At 45.2% G+C, this 18,168-nt stretch overlaps 2 protein-coding genes across 4 annotated transcripts in view; one reads left to right on the top strand and one right to left on the bottom strand.

Moving 5' to 3' along the window:
- LOC109481341 overlaps window positions 1–11,696 on the top strand; it is a 37,229-nt gene extending 25,533 nt beyond the window's left edge. For both annotated transcript variants that reach the window (XM_019783873.1, XM_019783872.1), the window contains 8 exons: window positions 2,781–3,167; window positions 4,419–4,769; window positions 5,337–5,450; window positions 6,533–6,646; window positions 6,857–7,162; window positions 7,992–8,177; window positions 9,258–9,386; window positions 10,562–11,696. In XM_019783873.1, the coding sequence (XP_019639432.1) occupies window positions 2,781–3,167; window positions 4,419–4,769; window positions 5,337–5,450; window positions 6,533–6,646; window positions 6,857–7,162; window positions 7,992–8,177; window positions 9,258–9,386; window positions 10,562–10,569 (1,595 nt within the window). In that variant the 3' untranslated portion in view covers window positions 10,570–11,696. The remainder of the gene's footprint in view (window positions 1–2,780; window positions 3,168–4,418; window positions 4,770–5,336; window positions 5,451–6,532; window positions 6,647–6,856; window positions 7,163–7,991; window positions 8,178–9,257; window positions 9,387–10,561) is intronic.
- Window positions 11,697–12,784: 1,088 nt separating this feature from the next.
- The window catches only part of LOC109481428 (graves disease carrier protein homolog), a 6,205-nt gene continuing 821 nt past the window's right edge, over window positions 12,785–18,168 (bottom strand). The window contains exons 2-7 of one of the 2 annotated variants that reach the window (XM_019784004.1): window positions 17,637–17,729; window positions 17,253–17,386; window positions 16,804–17,053; window positions 16,434–16,590; window positions 15,712–15,780; window positions 12,785–15,165 (exon numbers count right to left, since the gene is read on the bottom strand). In XM_019784004.1, coding sequence (XP_019639563.1) covers window positions 14,847–15,165; window positions 15,712–15,780; window positions 16,434–16,590; window positions 16,804–17,053; window positions 17,253–17,386; window positions 17,637–17,729 — 1,022 coding nt within the window. In that variant the 3' untranslated portion in view covers window positions 12,785–14,846. The other variant, XM_019784005.1, reaches the window with a different exon arrangement.

Here is an 18,168-nt window from a genome sequence, read left to right as displayed (position 1 = left end):
GCCAGTGCAGTATCGGAGCAACAGCCAGTACGTTCACGTGCGAGGCGTGCCCGCCCGGGTACAGGTGCGTGAACGGGACGAGGTGTCGGAAATCTGCCCGGCGGGGAGCTTCAGCCGGGCTGACGGCACGGCGTGCGACCCCTGCCCGGCCGGAGAGTTCACCAGCGCGGACGGAGCGAGGGAATGCCAGGCGTGCCCCGCGGGACAGTTCAACACGGAGGGCGGCTCTACCAGCTGCCAGGCCTGCCCAGAAAACACCTACAGCCACCCGGAGGGCCAAACCAGCTGCGAACCGTGCGCCGCGGGCTCTGTCAGTGCAGCAGGGTCAGGAACATGCTCAAGTACGTTACATGCGCTAGTACGTTACATGCGCTAGTACGTTACATGCGCTACTACGTTACATGCGCTAGTACGTTACATGTGCTAGTACATGCGAATCATGTGGCATGTTTGTTGCCCTAACACACAGGCATTAAGAGGATGGATGCCATCACAGCACAGGGCGTGGTCACGTGTGTGGCGGAGTGCCCTCTGACTCACTATGACGACAACAACGTCTGCAGAAGTACGTGTCACAATTTTTCTTCGTAAAGTTTCGACAATAACATACACAACAGGGGTACTTAAAAAGGATACAGGAATACTTAAAATGGTAACACTTGTGGAAGCTGTAGGGCAGTTGGTAACTCCAGTTTGTGCCGGCAGTAAGACCAGTGGTAACCCCAGTTTGTGCCTGCAGTAAGGCCAGTGGTAACTCCAGTTTGTGCCTGCAGTAAGACCAGTGGTAACTCCAGTTTGTGCCTGCAGTAAGACCAGTGGTAACCCCAGTTTGTGCCTGCAGTAAGGCGAGTGGTAACTCCAGTTTGTGCCTGCAGTAAGGCCAGTGGTAACCCCAGTTTGTGCCTGCAGTAAGGCCAGTGGTAACTCCAGTTTGTGCCTGCAGTAAGGCCAGTGGTAACTCCAGTTTGTGCCTGCAGGGTGCAGCAGTTTCTGTGACGATGTAAGTGACAGCGGGGACCGAGTGTGTACCGGGCCGGAGGTGGACCAGTGCCACACGTGTCTGTACCGGGACGTGGACGGGGCCTGCACGTCCGGCTGTAACCCGGGGCAACAGGCGGTGGCGGGAGAGACAGTAGAGCTGGAAGGTAGGCTGAGGTTACAGTACCGTACTCTCCAAGCAGAGGTTTGGGTTTTGGGTTATTACCTCTATGAAAAATGGAGGTATTGTTTTTGGTGTGTGTGTGTGTGTGTGTGTGTGTGTGTGTGTGCGTGCGTGTGTGCGTGTGTGTGTGTGTGTGTGTGTGTGTGTCCGTGTGTGTGTGCGTGTTTCACAGTGCAAAAAAGAAACCCCGATAATTTTTCTGTTGTACAGCCATCCGGTTGGTTGGGGGAAGCTTTGCGAGCGAAGGCAGAGTGGAGGTCCGGCGCAACGGGCAGTGGGGGACAATCTGCGACGACGCCTGGGACATTAACGACGCGCACGTCGTGTGCCGGATGCTCGGCTATACCGACGCTCAGGAGTACAGAACTCAGGCCTCCTTCGGGCCGGGCTCGGGGAACATCTGGATGGACAACGTGATGTGCTCTGGGAACGAGGAGAGCCTGGCCGACTGCCCCCATAATGGGTGGGGCACACACAACTGTGGGCACCATGAGGACGCTGGTGTGGTCTGCTCAGGTAAGCCGACTATTCAAACCTCTACAATCTAGTAGCGCTAGTAGGTCAGTGTCGGAGAGTGGTAGGCCGGAGAAGTTTACCACCGTTTCCCTTGCCGCTTCGAGGCGCACGAGTTGGCGTTCCTCCCGTTGTCTGTCTTTCCTTCTCTTCCTTTTCTCTTTGACACGAAAATGAAGCCATAGCACGTGACGTATTTACTTAAAAACGTGACGTTTTTTACGTCCGTAATTTTGACACGAAAATTGCAGAATCACATGTACGTTACGTGCCCACACGTTATGCCATGCGTGACGTATTGACCCAAAACGTGACGTTTTTGACGTCCATATTTTTGACACGGAAATGATGCCATAGGCAGTTCTGCGAAAAAAACAAGACTTCATGGAGATCCGTAGAGATGCGAGCACAGTCTGTGAAACACGTCACCATGTAAAAATACTTTTCGTCTTTTATTTTTTGGTGTTTCTTATTGGTAGCGCATTATAATTGGTATCAGATGTTTTATACCTAATAGGTTTTTTTTATCATAACCCAGCTAAGCAATGTTCTGCGGTTCCACACACTTTGAGGGATACACATACATACGTCACCTTAAAAAAAGCTACGGAAACGCACAACGTGGAAACGATCTTCAGCTCGACATTGTCTAGCGGCTTGTCGCACTATAAAAAACATACACGTAGTTATACTGGAGACAATCCCCCCCCCCACGCGCGAGCCGGGAATGCGACAAAACAATGTTTTGACACGGGATAGTTTCTTCCGACGTCTCCGATAGAAATTACTCACACTGCTTCGTTCCGGTCTCCGATGTTTTGGAAGTAACACGATACAGATTCATGTACCTCCTGCCTACCTGCCTGCCTACGTGCACCCCTCCGTCAGGTTCCTCCAGCCAGCTCTGTCAAGGGCAATAGTCTCTGCTACACTTATAATCTCTGTAATCTCTGTGTCACTCTGGATCTGGTCTTTCCACCTCTTGGGTGGTCTTCCCCGGGGTCTAGGGTTTTGGAAATCCTGGTGGTATTCCTTATAAACTAAGGTATTTGCTGGTCTTCGCATCCCAAACCATCATGTACCTCCTGTTGTTGTTTTTCAACAGGTTGTTCAGTAGAAGGCTACGTTCCTCATAACGGAGCTTGCTACAAGAGCGTTACGGAGGCGGTGACGTACGCTGACGCCAGGCAGACGTGTGCGGCAGACGGGGGGACTTTAGCCATGCCGAAGGACAGCGCCACCAACACTTTTCTCTCTAGTCTAGCACCACTAGTGGGTGGTCGTTGGCTTGGGCTGACCAAGGATAGCGGCGGCGCCTGGGTCTGGGCTGACGGTCAAACCCTGACATCGTCCGGCTATGACAACTGGCTGTCCACTGAACCAAGTCCCGATAACGGTCAAGGTGGCTGTATGGGATATTGGGGGACCGGAGCCGGATGGGATGAGAAAGACTGCAGCTATCTCAGGGCATTCATCTGCCAACTGAATGAAGGTAGCTCTCGTCATAGAGGTCTAGCAAAAAATCATCCGTCATTCCAACCAACGAATTGACTTGTTTTTTCGCATAGCTCTGCAGAGGTATCGCGGAGGGCTGTGCTAGCAACCTCCATGGAGGAGCTCTGCAGAGCTGAGGGCTGTGCGAGCAACCTCCATGGAGGAGCTCTGCAGAACTGAGGGCTGTACGAGCAACCTCCATGGAGGAGCTCTGCAGAGCTGAGGGCTGTACGAGCAACCTCCATGGAGGAGCTCTGCAGAGCTGAGGGCTGTACGAGCAACCTCCATGGAGGAGCTCTGCAGAGCTGAGGGCTGTGCGAGTAACCTCCATGGAGGAGCTCTGCAGAGCTGAGGGCTGTGCGAGTAACCTCCATGGAGGAGCTCTGCAGAGCTGAGGGCTGTGCGAGTAACCTCCATGGAGGAGCTCTGCAGAGCTGTGGGTCTACAAACAACCTCCATGGAGGAGCTCTGCAGAGCTGAGGGCTGTATGAGCAGCCTCCTTTTTTATCAGTTGGAGTTGAAGAAGGTTATTAAATGTTGTAATGTACGTGGGACTTACATTAAAACATATACAATGTAAAAATCTGCCATTTGTAAACAAAAGGCAACAGAGAGGCCATCAAAGCATTCTTTACCCCACCTTCCTCCCCGTCCCATCTAAGATGACCCGGATGTTTGAGTAGTGCACGCGTCTGTTTCGTGCTCTACAAATGTCTTAATTTTTCCCTTCCTACGGGTCACATTGAGCCCAAATTTTGAGCCTCTATAGTCAAGTAGTTTTAGTAGTCTTTTTTAAGAGTTTTTAGATCCAATTTATAAGTTTGTCGGTTAGATTTCGTTCGCTTTTACTTCATCGATTGCTGGGACCACAAGGCCCCAAGATGGAGTCCGCGTCACCTCCCGAAGATAACATGGCGACCGAAGGCGGGCCATTACTTGGCTAGGTGGATTGAAGTTGTGGTTAATATTGGACGGAGTACTGGGGTTGAGTTATCAAGGTAGAACTAGGTTAGTGTTTGAGCAATTCTCGATTGGAACGGGAATGTTTTGGGTAACTCTGGACTGGAACTGGTTTTCATAAATTGCTGAATTTGGGGTGAGAAAAACTCAGCATTTATTTTTTGGAACAGCCCATTGTGCTAGCATATGATTTATGAATGCTGCAGGAAGGTCTGACACATTCGGAAACACACCGTGAGAATGCAGGCATTTACTCTGACTGACCTTACAACTCCTTTGTTTATGTCAGATGCAGGAGCCAGTGCAGTATTCGGAGCAACAGCCAGTACGTTCACGTGCGAGGCGTGCCCGCCCGGGTACAGGTGCGTGAACGGGGACGAGGTGTCGGAAATCTGCCCGGCGGGGAGCTTCAGCCGGGCTGACGGCACGGCGTGCGACCCCTGCCCGGCCGGAGAGTTCACCAGCGCGGACGGAGCGAGGGAATGCCAGGCGTGCCCCGCGGGACAGTTCAACACGGAGGGCGGCTCTACCAGCTGCCAGGCCTGCCCAGAAAACACCTACAGCCACCCGGAGGGCCAAACCAGCTGCGAACCGTGCGCCGCGGGCTCTGTCAGTGCAGCAGGGTCAGGAACATGCTCAAGTACGTTACATGCGCTAGTACGTTACATGCGCTAGTACGTTACATGCGCTAGTACGTTACATGCGCTAGTACGTTACATGCGCTAGTACGTTACATGCGCTAGTACGTTACATGCGCTAGTACGTTACATGCGCTAGTACGTTACATGTGCTAGTACGTTACATATGCTAGTACGTTACATGCGCTAGTACGTTACATGCGCTAGTACGTTACATGCGCTAGTACGTTACATGCGCTAGGACGTTACATGCGCTAGTACGTTACATGCGCTAGTACGTTACATGCGCTAGTACGTTACATGCGCTAGTACGTTACATGCGCTAGTACGTTACATGCGCTTAGACGCGTTACATGCGCTAGTACGTTACATGCGCTAGTACGTTACATGCACTAGTAAGTTTTATGCGCTAGTATAAAACGTCAATCAGCCTTCCAGGCTTCCAGAACCTGGATTGATTGATTGATTGATTGCCAAAAAGCAGTTACTCAAGCAACTGGATATGATTTTGGAACGTCACGATTGATTGATTGATTGATTGATTGATTGATTGATTGATTTATCTGCAGATATCAATGAGTGCTCCTCCAACCCCTGCCGGAACGGCGGGATCTGCAACGATGAGACCAACCGCTACTCCTGTACCTGCCGCGCCGGCTACACCGGGTACAACTGCCAGACAAGTGCGTAACATTTCCAAGTATTTAGGACTATGGAATATCAAAGTAAGCTACACCGGGTACAACTGCCAAACAAGTGCGTAACATTTCCAAGTATTTAGGACTATGGAATATCAAAGTAAGCTACACCGGGTACAACTGTCAGACAAGTGCGTAACATTTCCAAGTATTTAGGACTATGGAATATCAAAGTAAGCTACACCGGGTACAACTGCCAGACAAGTGCGTAAGATTTCCAAGTATTTAGGACTATGAAATATCAAAGTAAGCTACACCAGGTACAACTGCCAGACAAGTGCGTAAGATTTCAAATCCAATCAAATCCTTAATCATTATATCAATCCTGCAGATAGACATAATATAATGTTGCCTGGATATCAAAATAAGCTACACCGGGTACAACTGCCAGACAAGTGCGTAACATTTAATTTTTTTTATACCAACATTTATTTCATGGCGACGACTCTTGCAAGTTTTTAGTTGTAAGTTATTTCAAGCCGCCATTAACGCAGATAATCGAATGTATGAAACAACTGACATTCTTATTTGCATAATAGTTAAATGAGAAAGTTCGTGTAAAGTGCCTTTCCCAAAGGAAACAAGATCGGTTTCCAGCCAAACGCCTTGTTAGGGTAGTTAGACAAGACCCTGACATTGAGAATTTGAAGTATTAATGAATTATAGAATACACTGTATTTGAATTCATAGTCCTAAATATTTCGTATTGCAAGAGGCATTTAATTTGATATGTTGTACAACTGCCAGACATTTTCAACCCTGAAACCAGTCCTTCAATCCACATTATTACATTAACCTTGCAGACAATGTAGCCTGAATGACATTTAATTGATATTTGTAATATCAACATAAACCAATGTATACATATTTCTAATATGAACTGTACATCCCAGACATAACAAGTAACATTATAATTAAGAAGTAGCTGAAGAACTGGTGACACTTAGTTGGACAAGACCCTGACTTAAAAGTATTCATAAGATATGGAATACACTATAATGTAAAGTCCGAAATACTTACTTGGTATACAATAGACTTTAATATGTTACATATGATGGCGTTTACAGATATCAATGAGTGTGCATCCAACCCATGCCGAAACGGAGGCAACTGTGTGGATGGAGTAAACCGCTTCACTTGTGAATGCCAAGGCAACTACATGGGTACTCTCTGTGATAAAGGTCAGTACATGTACTACATGGTCAGGTCAGTCGACTTTACGTTTGAAGTTCAGTAGGTCCCTGGAAGTTCTGAAGGTTCCTGGAAGTTCTGAAGGTTCCTGGAAGTTCTGAAGGTTCCTGGAAGTTCTGAAGGTTTTTGGTCCCTGTGTACAATGTCCTGCGGGAGACAGTTCCTCAGCAGGAATGCATGTTGTTTTGTGTGTTGTACAGCTATCCGTTTGGTTGGGGGCAGCCTGTCGAACGAAGGCAGAGTGGAGGTGCTGCACAACGGGCAGTGGGGGACAGTCTGCGACGACAGCTGGGACATTAACGACGCGCACGTCGTGTGCCGGAGCCTGGGATATCCCGACGCTCACCAGCACACAACGCAGGCCTCGTTCGGCCCAGGCTCGGGGTCCATCTGGCTAGACGATGTAGGGTGCCGCGGGACCGAGGGGAGCCTGGCCGACTGTCCCCATAACGGGTGGGGCAACCACAACTGTGGCCACTCGGAGGACGCTGGTGTGGTCTGCTCATGTAAGCCGACTTTAATAATATCATTAGCAGCTGATCTCACTCACAGGTTTCTGACAACAACCAACTAATAGACACACGGTAATACATACCGCAATACATACACCGATAGCTTCATATACACCTAGAAATATGTGGTAACTAATCCACTAGTTTGTTAGAAAACAAACATAAAGTGGCCAATGTAATAATAATAATAATAATGTACAGGCGTTAACAAATCTAAATGCCTTTGTTTGAACCAAGTATTTTATGTTAGCAGGTGATAAACGCTAGAAGAAAGTGGGCCTAAGTATAATGTATAGTTTGTTGTACAAAAACCGGGCTTCCAGCAGTGTTAATCTCATTAGATATACTTTCCGTTTATCTGTTTTATTCTATGATCTTATTCATCGTCGGTGAGGCTGTTCTTTCTTTCTTAAAGTAGCGTAACGCTTAACATATGGAGGAGCTGAAATGTTTTAGAGTTAAAACTTTTGATTCAACACAAAGAAGTTCTCTCACCTAGCTAGAGCTTTTGACCAGTCACTCTGGTCTTCCTCAGTAGACGAAGCCGCGTGACAGGCCTCACTGGGTCAGTCTACTGATGAAGACTTTTGAAACCTACCAAATTTTAATCATAAAGCTAACAAATAATAACTAGTCATAAACATACTAAAAAAACCCTAGAAATAACTAAACAAAATCTAGTATGTAGTATAGAGTTTAGACTTGTTCCAACACAACGAAAGAACTCATCGCTGTGTAGGAACAAGCTTAAACTATGATAACTATGGATTCTACCAACACAGATGAGCTTTCATTTGATAATCGCATGTGTGTGTTCCGCTAGCCCCATGCCCCAACCCGCCGGTGCTGACCGCCTCCAGTATCTCGGGCTGCGGCGCCCCCTACACGGAGAACGAGTCCTGCAGTTACAGCTGCAACGCAGGCTACTTTTATGACGGCGGCTCGAAAACCCGGACCTGCAGCGGCGGCGGCTCCTGGTCAGGCACGGACATCGTCTGCACACGCCAAAGTTTGTTCATTTGTTTATTTGAAAGATCTTAAAGTTATAAATGTGCATGTACAATGTACTTCTAAAAAATTGTCTTCAACTTATTTGCATATCAATCAATAGTTTGTACTTATAAACCTGCATTTCTCCTCTCAGTCACTGACAAAAGCTAGTGGATGCTAGCTGAAACGTCTGACCGTTTCCCAAATCATAGCCAGTTGCTTGAGTAACTGCTCTTTGGGGTAATGTATTTTACACTAGTCTTCCTGGAGTCACGTATAAAACATATAACACATAAATAACGCAATAACATAAATCAGATCAAATATTGACTACAACTGAACTGGCAAAAACTGAAATAGAAAAAATGAAGATGAGCGGCCAGAGGTTTAAAAACATGCGTCACAAGTAGGAAATTTTCGCCAAAATTTGCCAAAAATCAGCCAACAGACAACTTTCTTCTGGTCAGCGATAATAGTGCATAATGTGTGCGCCTGTAGTGTGGCTATGGTGCCTGTAGTGTGGCTATGGTGCCTGTAGTGTGGCTATGGTGCCTGTAATGTGGCTATGGTGCCTGTAGTGTGGCGTGGCTATGGTGCCTGTAGTGTGGCTATGGTGCCTGTAGTGTGGCTATGGTGCCTGTAGTGTGGCTATGGTGCCTGTAGTGTGGCTATGGTGCCTGTAATGTGCCTATGGTGCCTGTAGTGTGGCTATGGTGCCTGTAGTGTGGCTTTGGTGCCTGTAATGTGCCTATGGTGCCTGTAATGTGCCTATGTTAACATGTCTGTAATGTGCCTAATGGTGCCCGTAGTGTGCCCACGGTGCCCTGTAATGTGCCCACGGTGCCTGTAATATGGCTATGGTGCCTGTAATGTGCCTGTAATGTGACCACGGTGCCTGCAATGTGCCTATGGTGTCTATGGTGCCTGTAATGTGCCTGTGGTGCCTGTAGTGTGTCTATGGTGCCTGTAATGTGCCTGTGGTGCCTGTAGTGTGCCTCTGGCGTCTGTAGTGTGCCCACGGTACCTGTAATGTGCCTGTGGTGTCTGTAATGTGCCCACGGTGCCTTTAAATGTGCCTATGGTGCCTGTTCTGTCTCAGCGTGCTACTGGGAAGGAACAGCTCCATTCTGCAACCCTGGAGGCTGTGATAGTGGGATCCAGGTGGCGAGTGGCAGCTGTGGCGATGGAGCGTGCTGCTGGACTGGCCACAAGATCAAATGCTGTAACGGTGAGTCAGATATACACAATATCAACAAGTTTGGGTCTTATCAACCATTTCTAATAAGGACCAAGTTAACAGTTTCTCTTGACAACAGAAATTTTGTCTTCTACATCCTATTCAATCAACGCCGGTGTTCCTCAAGGCTCAGTTCTTGCCCCAACACTATTTTTAATATTTATTAACGACCTGCCCGACCACATCCTATGCCAACTTGCTGTCTATGCGGACGATTCCACCCTTTACTCCAACTCTAAAGGTCCCGGTTCCATACTGGATAAGACAGAAATGGCAGCTGGGTTGGAAAACGATCTGCGATCTGTCGTTGAATGGGGAGACAATTGGTTAGTCACTTTCAACGCCCAAAAAACAAAACTCCTCTCCATAAACAGATACCGGGAACCTTTTCTTCCACCTATATCCATGAATGGCAACGAGTTGCGGGAGAATGATAGTCTCCGTCTCCTCGGTCTTATTCTCTCCAAGGATTTGTCCTGGAGATACTACATCGAATCCATAGCCAAATCAGCAGCTATGAAAGTAGGCTCACTGCTTCGAGCCAGAAACTACCTCACTCCTGCAAGTATTCTGTATCTGTACAAATCCACCATCCGTCCTTGCATGGAGTATTGCTCGCATCTCTGGGCTGGTGCCCCAAAAGACTGCCTACATATTTTAGACCGCATTCAAAGGAGAATCTGTGTTGCCATCGGCCATTCTCTGGCCGCAAAGCTGGATTCCCTCTCACACAGACGCAATGTCGCATCTCTATCCCTCTTCTACAGATACTTTCACGGTCGATGTTCAGGAGAACTTGCACTTCTCGTTCCTCCACTCAGAACCTTTCAGCGTGCCACTAGGTTCTCTTCCAGTTCTCATCAATACACCGTTAACATACCTGTCTCCAAGTCATATTACAACAACAGCTTCTTTCCCCGGACTGCAAAATTATGGAACTCTCTTCCAAACAGCTGCTTTCCGTCCGATTACAATCTACAAAGCTTCAAAACAAAGGTCCACCGCCATCTCATGACATAGCTATAATATACTCCTCTAAGTTCCTCTAGCTCTATGCCTAGAAGTGGCCAAATATAATTGGCCTTGCATTGAGCGATACCGTTAAAAAAAAAATGTACAGCACTCATGTGTTGCTGCATGTTGACTCGGGTCCTTTCTGTTTGCAGGTGTGTAAGAACCTTTCCGTGCGGCCAGACCCGAGCTGAGGAGGCTTCACCAGTTTCCACTTTTCATCTCATTTCGGCAGGATTCCCTTGACTTAGATAAGGGGGAAACATGCTTCCCACATCTTTATTAGCCACTACTTACTTTATCAGTCAGACCAACATAAACCAGGGGGTTTCTCACATCTGAAACATGCTTCCCACATCAGATGCAGGAGCCAGATTACCTGTCCTGAAATGAGTAGAATGTGAGAACTGAAACCGTCCCAGTGAGTTAAAGCGGCTCCCAATGTTTCCCTACCTCAGCCACAGTGAGCTAAAGGCAGAGCTTCACGCTTTATAGTCAGGTTTACAGCTTATAGGCAGCAGTTCCCAGATACTTGTGGGCAAAAACAATGGGAGCGCCTTTACCTCGCTGGTCACCATGGCAACGGTCACCATGGCAACGGTCACCACGGCAACGGTCACCACGGCAACGGTCACCACGGCAACTGCAGCACAATGCTGGGGGCAGGGTAGGGAGAAGTACCCAGTCTAACTGGCCTCGGATTTACCAAAACATGAAAAAGAAATAATTGAAATTCTTTCCTCCTGGAGCCCAGCATTGTGTTTAGTGATTCTGTAGTTTTATCGGTTTAAATCAGCACGTCGGCGGCACGGTTACTCCATGATGACATTCGTCTGACACCCCGTCACCGTGTGGCCCGGATGTAGCTCAGGCCTTCCTGCGTTTTAACCAGCCTCATGACGTTATACCGTGTTTTATGACGTCATGCCATTCAATGACGTCACACCATCTAGTCTTCTGTGATTTCATTACGGCATTCAAAGCTTCAGAGTATAAAAGTCACAGTAAAGAGTATAACAGTCACAATAAAGAGTATAAAAGTCACAGTAAAGAGTATAACAGTCACAGTAAAGAGTATAACAGTCACAGTAAAGAGTATAACAGTCACAGTAAAGAGTATAACAGTCACAGTAAAGAGTATAAAAGTCACAGTAAAGAGTATAACAGTCACAATAAAGAGTATAACAGTCATATTAAAGAGTATAACAGTCACAGTAAAGAGTATAACAGTCACAGTAAAGAGTATAACAGTCTTAAAGAGTATAACAGTCACAGTAAAGAGCATAACAGTCACAGTAAAGAGTATAACAGTCACAGTAAAGAGTATAACAGTCACAGGAAAGAGTATAACAGTCACAGTAAAGAGTATAACAGTCACAGGAAAGAGTATAACAGTCACAGTAAAGAGTATAACAGTCACAGTAAAGAGTATAACAGTCACAGTAAAGAGTATAACAGTCACAGTAAAGAGTATAACAGTCACAGTAATCAGTATAACAGTCACAGTAAAGAGTATAACAGTCACAGTAAACAGTATAACAGTCACAGTAAACAGTATAACAGTCACAGTAAAGAGTATAACAGTCACAGTAAACAGTATAACAGTCACAGTAAACAGTATAACAGTTACAGTAAAGAGTATAACAGTCACAGTAAAGAGTATAACAGTCACAATAAAGAGTATAACAGTCACAGTAGAGTATAACAGTCACAGTAAAGAGTATAACAGTCACAGTAAAGAGTATAACAGTCACAGTAAAGAGTATAACAGTCACAGTAAAGAGTATAACAGTCACAGTAAACAGTATAACAGTCACAGTAAACAGTATAACAGTCACAGTAAACAGTATAACAGTCACAGTAAACAGTATAACAGTCACAGTAAAGAGCATAACAGTCACAGTAAAGAGTATAACAGTCACAGTAAAGAGTATAACAGTCACAGGAAAGAGTATAACAGTCACAGTAAAGAGTTTAGAGACAAAGAAACTGGATGGTTAAGCTGCAGGTAGAATTAGCCTGATAAGGACTAATGTAATAAGTAATATAAGTAAGGATAAATATGATAAGGATTAATATAACAAGGATAGATATGATTAATATTAATATAATAAGGGTTAATATAATAAGGATTAATATGATAAGGATTGATATGATAAGGATCGATAAAATTAGGATTAATATAGTAAGGATAAATACAGTAAAGAATAATATAATGTGGAATAATATATTAAAGGATAAATATGATAAGAATTAATATAGTAAGATTATTCTAGTAAGGATTGTTGTGATTATACTAATGTATACGGATTTCAGTAACCTGGAGAAAGCTGTTCTGCACATCTTTACCAGAAATTATCAGCATCTCTATGTAGCAATAATACGAAGCATCGCTACATAGCAACGCTTTATGGCATCGCTACATGGCATCGCTACATAGCATCATTACATAGCATCGCTACATCGCATTGTCACATAGCATACAGACTGTGTCCATTTCAAATGGTATTAGTAAGTTTCATATAAGCTGCAAAAAGGAACATTTGTGGTAAAACACCGTCAATGATAAACCTATCCTAAACCTTTTCCATCACAACATTAGCAATGCTGAGGGGTCTAAAGCTTAAAACCTTCGCTTGCTTCAAACATTGTAGACTGTAGCTGGCACTATATTCATAATCATTATTCCTGTTTTGTTTCATTTGTAGTTGAAATAAAGATGCAGTTGTCGTCCAAACAGTTCGCTGGTTCTGTTCCGTCTGTGTGTGATGTTTGATGAAAATCCATTAGATTAGATTAAACATCTAACCTATTCTTCCTGGATTCATGAAATACAAATTCACAAATACGTAATTACCAATTAAGATGATAAGAAAACACGTTCATGAAACTTAACGAAACGTGTGCCTGGGAAGGAAAAGGTTTTTGTCCTCTCATGAAAGTTCATCTGTGTTGGTGTTACTATGTTTAGAGTTAAAACTTAAGATCCAACACAAAAGTTCTCTCACCTAGAGCTTTCGACCAGTCACTCTGGTTGACGTCACACTTCAAAGAAGCCACGTGACAAGACTTGTTGCTGAAGCTCACAACTACATGTATATTCCATGAAACATTGTGACAAAAAGTTGCCGCTACTTACACTCACAGGACCTAACTTAACCCCCTAACATCAGCACACACTAAAGGCAAACGGCAGTTGTCAGTTCCACACAGTTTATTTTGTGGTAGGAAGAAAAACCACCTGGGATACATGTTGTCTAACATTGTTTAATCTGGCGTTTTGCAGTGCTGGGGGGTAAAAGTTCATCCTCAGAAATAACAAAATCATTCAACAGCACATTTCCTGAAACAACAGACATAAATTAACTAAATGAGCTGCAAAAATATGATACTAAAACCTTTGACGTTATAGAGTTTACTGCACTGTGAACCTACAACTAATTTCTCATTATGTGTTCAAACAAACTCTCCATGATTAAATTTCTTGAGTTCAAGGTTCTCATTAAAAGCTTGGAGAAACCATCACTATGATCCTAAACACGAGTTTCGTCTGGAAAATCAACATGAGAACAGAGTCGGGGGAAGTCTGTACCTTGGTGCACACACGTTTGCCCAAGGACAAAGACACCATGTTCCTGACTGATTACCTCCTACAAAATTGCATTTGATAAAAATAAATTTGCTCTAGTTTCAAGGGAGGCAGAAGGCTGCTGTTGCGATACGCAACAAATAAATAGAATTCATAAATATGCCAATACTGATATTGATAAAGCCACACCAATTCAATTCTTTGGTTCTTGGATTCGCCTCTTCCTACTTTTCTGATTTCAAAAAAAAAAAAGATTCTGGTTCTGAATCAACTAAAATATGCTCATATTTTGCCCGCAACAGTTGAGGAAAGTCCTTTTCTTTTTAGTTCTCACAGTTTTTCAATCTATCAATGCAGTGGTTTGATTAAAAGTTTAAAATTAATCGTTTAAATATTAACCCAGCCTTTTGTGTTGACTTCATGGCTCCTACCAAAGCATTTGGGGCAATAATAGGATGCCTAGACCTGTTTTTATTTTCATTTTTTTGCCGTGTCGCTTCATATTTTTCCTGACAAAAATCTAAGAACCAACAAATTAAATTGGTATGGCCTTAAGGCCACTACAGTGGCTGCTGGTGCCCTTATATGTAAGTACATAAAACTTTTGTCAGTTAAAATCTGGTTAAAAACATGCTACACTTGCTACAATGCAGCCTGATGTTGACATTGCAGATTCTACATGTCCTTTAATCTTTCATTAAATATGTGGATTCTGTCCTTACATAATCTTACATTGCAGATTCTGTCCTTTCATAAAATATCTAACATTGCAGATTCTGTCCTTACATAATCTTACATTGCAGATTCTGTCCTTACATAATCTTTCATTGCAGATTCTGTCCAAGCATTGGTCAGGAAAGTTTGGAGTTTTGTGTTTTTTCTGTTGAGTTTTCTGCTGTTTTTTGTGAGTTCGAGTTTCTTTGCAAGTTGTATGTGTGCTCCTTCCGTGAGTTTTGTTGAGAGTTTGGCGGGTTTTGCTCCAAGCGTGAGTTTGGTTGCGAGTTTGGCGGGTTTTGCTCCATGCGGAAAAGCTGTTTGCATATTTCGTACACGCAGAAGGACATGGCGACCTGCGGGATGACCCTGAGATAGTTCACGCTGATGCCGCGGTACAAACCGTGCTTCACGCCGTCCGTCCGGTACACGGTCAGTAACGTCTGCACACAGCCACTGGGGGAACAAACAAACAAATAAACAAACAAATAAATAAATACACAGCAAGGTCTGCACACAGCCATTGCGGAAACAAACAAACAAACAAATAAATAAACAAATACACAGTCAGTAACGTCTGCACACAGCCACTGCAGAAATAAACAAAATGTCAGTAACTTTTCAAACCACCTAAGCCTACCATAGATTGCAAAATCTGTGCTATAAACTGAAGAAAACATTGTCATATCGGGCATCGTCAAATGTCAGCCTGCATGTTATGTGGCCACAGTTTCACCCAGACAACATTGCAAGGTTACCAACATGAAATTTTGTATATGCCATTTGTTTAGGTCCAGACTTACAAGATCTTCCAATCATTATTACATTTCAAAATATTCAGATATACCTTAAATTGAAATTACTGCTTACAACATGTTAAGATCAAATTACTAAAATCATTTTTCATATATTTATAATCTTAAAAATAGGATTGAACTACAGTAATTTGCAGCTGTGACATTTAAACACTGCAGATATAAAGGTCCCCAGCAGGGGGCGTACCTGAACTTGTCGGCGTTGGCAGTGATCACGGCCAGCTGCATCCTTCTCCTAGTCACATCCAGCGGGTACCTGGGGGGGGGGGGCAAACACAACAGGTAAACAAACAAACAAACAAACAGCCATAACCCTAACCCTTCTCCTGGTCACATCCAGCGGGTACCTGGTGGGGGGGGGGCAAACACACCAGGTCACATCCAGCGGGTACCTGGGAGTAAACACAACAGGTAAACAAACAAACAAACAAACAAACACACCAGGTCACATCCAGCGGGTACCTGGGGGTAAACACAACAGGTAAACAAACAAACAAACAAACAAACAAACAACGGCTGTACTATCAGGAAAGTTCATCTGTGTTGGTAGTTAACCAACACAAAGAAGTTCTCTCACTTACATGTAGAGCTTTCAACCAGTTTCTCTAGTCTTCCTCAGTAGAATGCCCGGTGAGACAGGGCCCAACATCGGCTACCAGACACCTTTGACCCAGTGTTGACGTCACACTTCAAAGAAGCCACGTGACAAGCTTCACTGGGTCAGTCTACTGAGGAAGACCAGAGTGACTGGTCGAAAGCTCTCGGTGAGAGAACTTTTTGTGTTGGATCTAAAGTTTTAACTCTAAACAATGGCTGTACTTGTGCATGTGTGCAGCGCCTGTACTTATGATGCAGTCTGTGCGATGGCCCCTGCAGCCCCCCCAGCACGAGATTGACAGGTGTACTTACGATGCAGTCTGTGCGATGGCGCCTGCGACCCCCCCGAGCACGAGATTGACGGGTGCGCGCAGGGCCCGGTCCCCCTCGCCGCCGTGCTGCAGAAATATCGCAGGTCCGCTCTCCAGCAGCAGCTGCTTCAGCGTGTCAAAGGTGAAGAATGACAGACCTGTAGGGGTCAGGGGTCAGCACATGTCAAAGGTGAAAAACAACAGACATGTAGGGGTCAAGGGTCAGGACATGTCAAAGGTGAAAAATGACATCTGTGGGGGCAGCAGGGTCAGGTCTAACCTGTTAGAGCAGCAAACCGACATTTTATACATACTTATTCTTTACTCAACAAAAAAAGTGACTTATATGAAAAACAGGTTGTACCACATACCTGAGTAGGGCACCATGCCAATGAGAGTTGGTACGAAGCCCCTGTAGAAGGCCATAATTCCGCCCTCCTGCGCCCAGATGGTGCGGAACGTGTGCCAGATGCCCTCGTACAGGTGTTCCCCTTTGACCTGGAACATCAGCCTGACGCGGACCATGTCCAGCGGGTAGGTCAGGATCACGGCAGCCATGCCGCCGAGGGAGCCGGCTAGCAGCTTGGCCAGGTGGGGGTGGTCCAACCGGGGGGTCAGGGCCTGCAGGGGGGTACAGGTTACAGGGGGGTACAGGTTACAGGGGGGTACAGGTTACAGGGGGGGCACAGGTTACAGGGGGGTACAGGTTACAAGCATGCATGGTTCATGACAAGGGTTATAATTAGAGCATGCGGAACCATACATGGTTTATAATCTCAGAAGTAAAAGCAGTACAAGATTTGGGATTGATGTTCGTCACCTTTTTGAACTGTTCGAAGGCCATGAACTGCACGGCTCCGTAGGGGAAGATTCGAACCATCTGACACCAGTTGCCCTTGTACCATCCCTGCACGCCCTCGCGTCTCCAGATGGCCTCAAGCGTCGAGAAAATACCTGCAGGATACAACACAACATTAAATAACATACTACTAGTACAGCAGAATTAATACAACACAACATTACAGAACACTTAACTGTTGTACCCAGGATGAGGTATCAATATTCAGTACAACTACAGTTCTTTCTAAATTTCTTTGTGACAAACCGATGGAAAGTTAAAATGCCAAATTAGCCAGTGAGGAAACCTTAATTACCTAAATGCTTGTAGTGGCTGTTATGTAGAACAGCAGGCCTTAAAAATTACCTAAATGCTTGTAGTGGCTGTTGTGGGCCTGCAGAAGGATCTTAGTTCTGTCCAGCGGAGCCACGGCAGTTTTTGCACAGCAACTGGCGATGCCTGAAAAACAACACAATTCACTCTTGATGAAATAAAGACTAAGCTTTAACTGCTGCACCGGTGACTGCCAACACTTAAGTGAGACTACAGAATTGGCACTTACCACAAATTTTCAGTTGACTCCATCAGCCTTGTTCACGGAATGGACCCGTATCCTAAGACAGCCCGGGTGCCATCCTCTGTAGTAGTATTAGGGAGCGAGCGAAAACTAGAGAGGATTGCACCCTGGCTAGGCCTTTGGGGCTTACTGTCACTGTGATCATGCATGCACAAGAGCATTAAGTTATTACTTTACAAATAACAATGATAATATTGATAATTTCTAGAATCCTGGCTTCTTATTAAATACAAAAAGTCAGGACTGCTACTAGGCAAGGCCCCTAATTTCCAAGCAGATGTTACGGTGGTCACCATAACCATAACATATACTTGGAAACCC

Source organism: Branchiostoma belcheri, unplaced genomic scaffold (assembly GCF_001625305.1).
Source record: "Branchiostoma belcheri isolate BF01 breed outbred unplaced genomic scaffold, Haploidv18h27 scaffold55, whole genome shotgun sequence".
NCBI lineage: Eukaryota > Metazoa > Chordata > Leptocardii > Amphioxiformes > Branchiostomatidae > Branchiostoma > Branchiostoma belcheri.
This window is presented reverse-complemented; position numbering and strand designations above follow the sequence as displayed.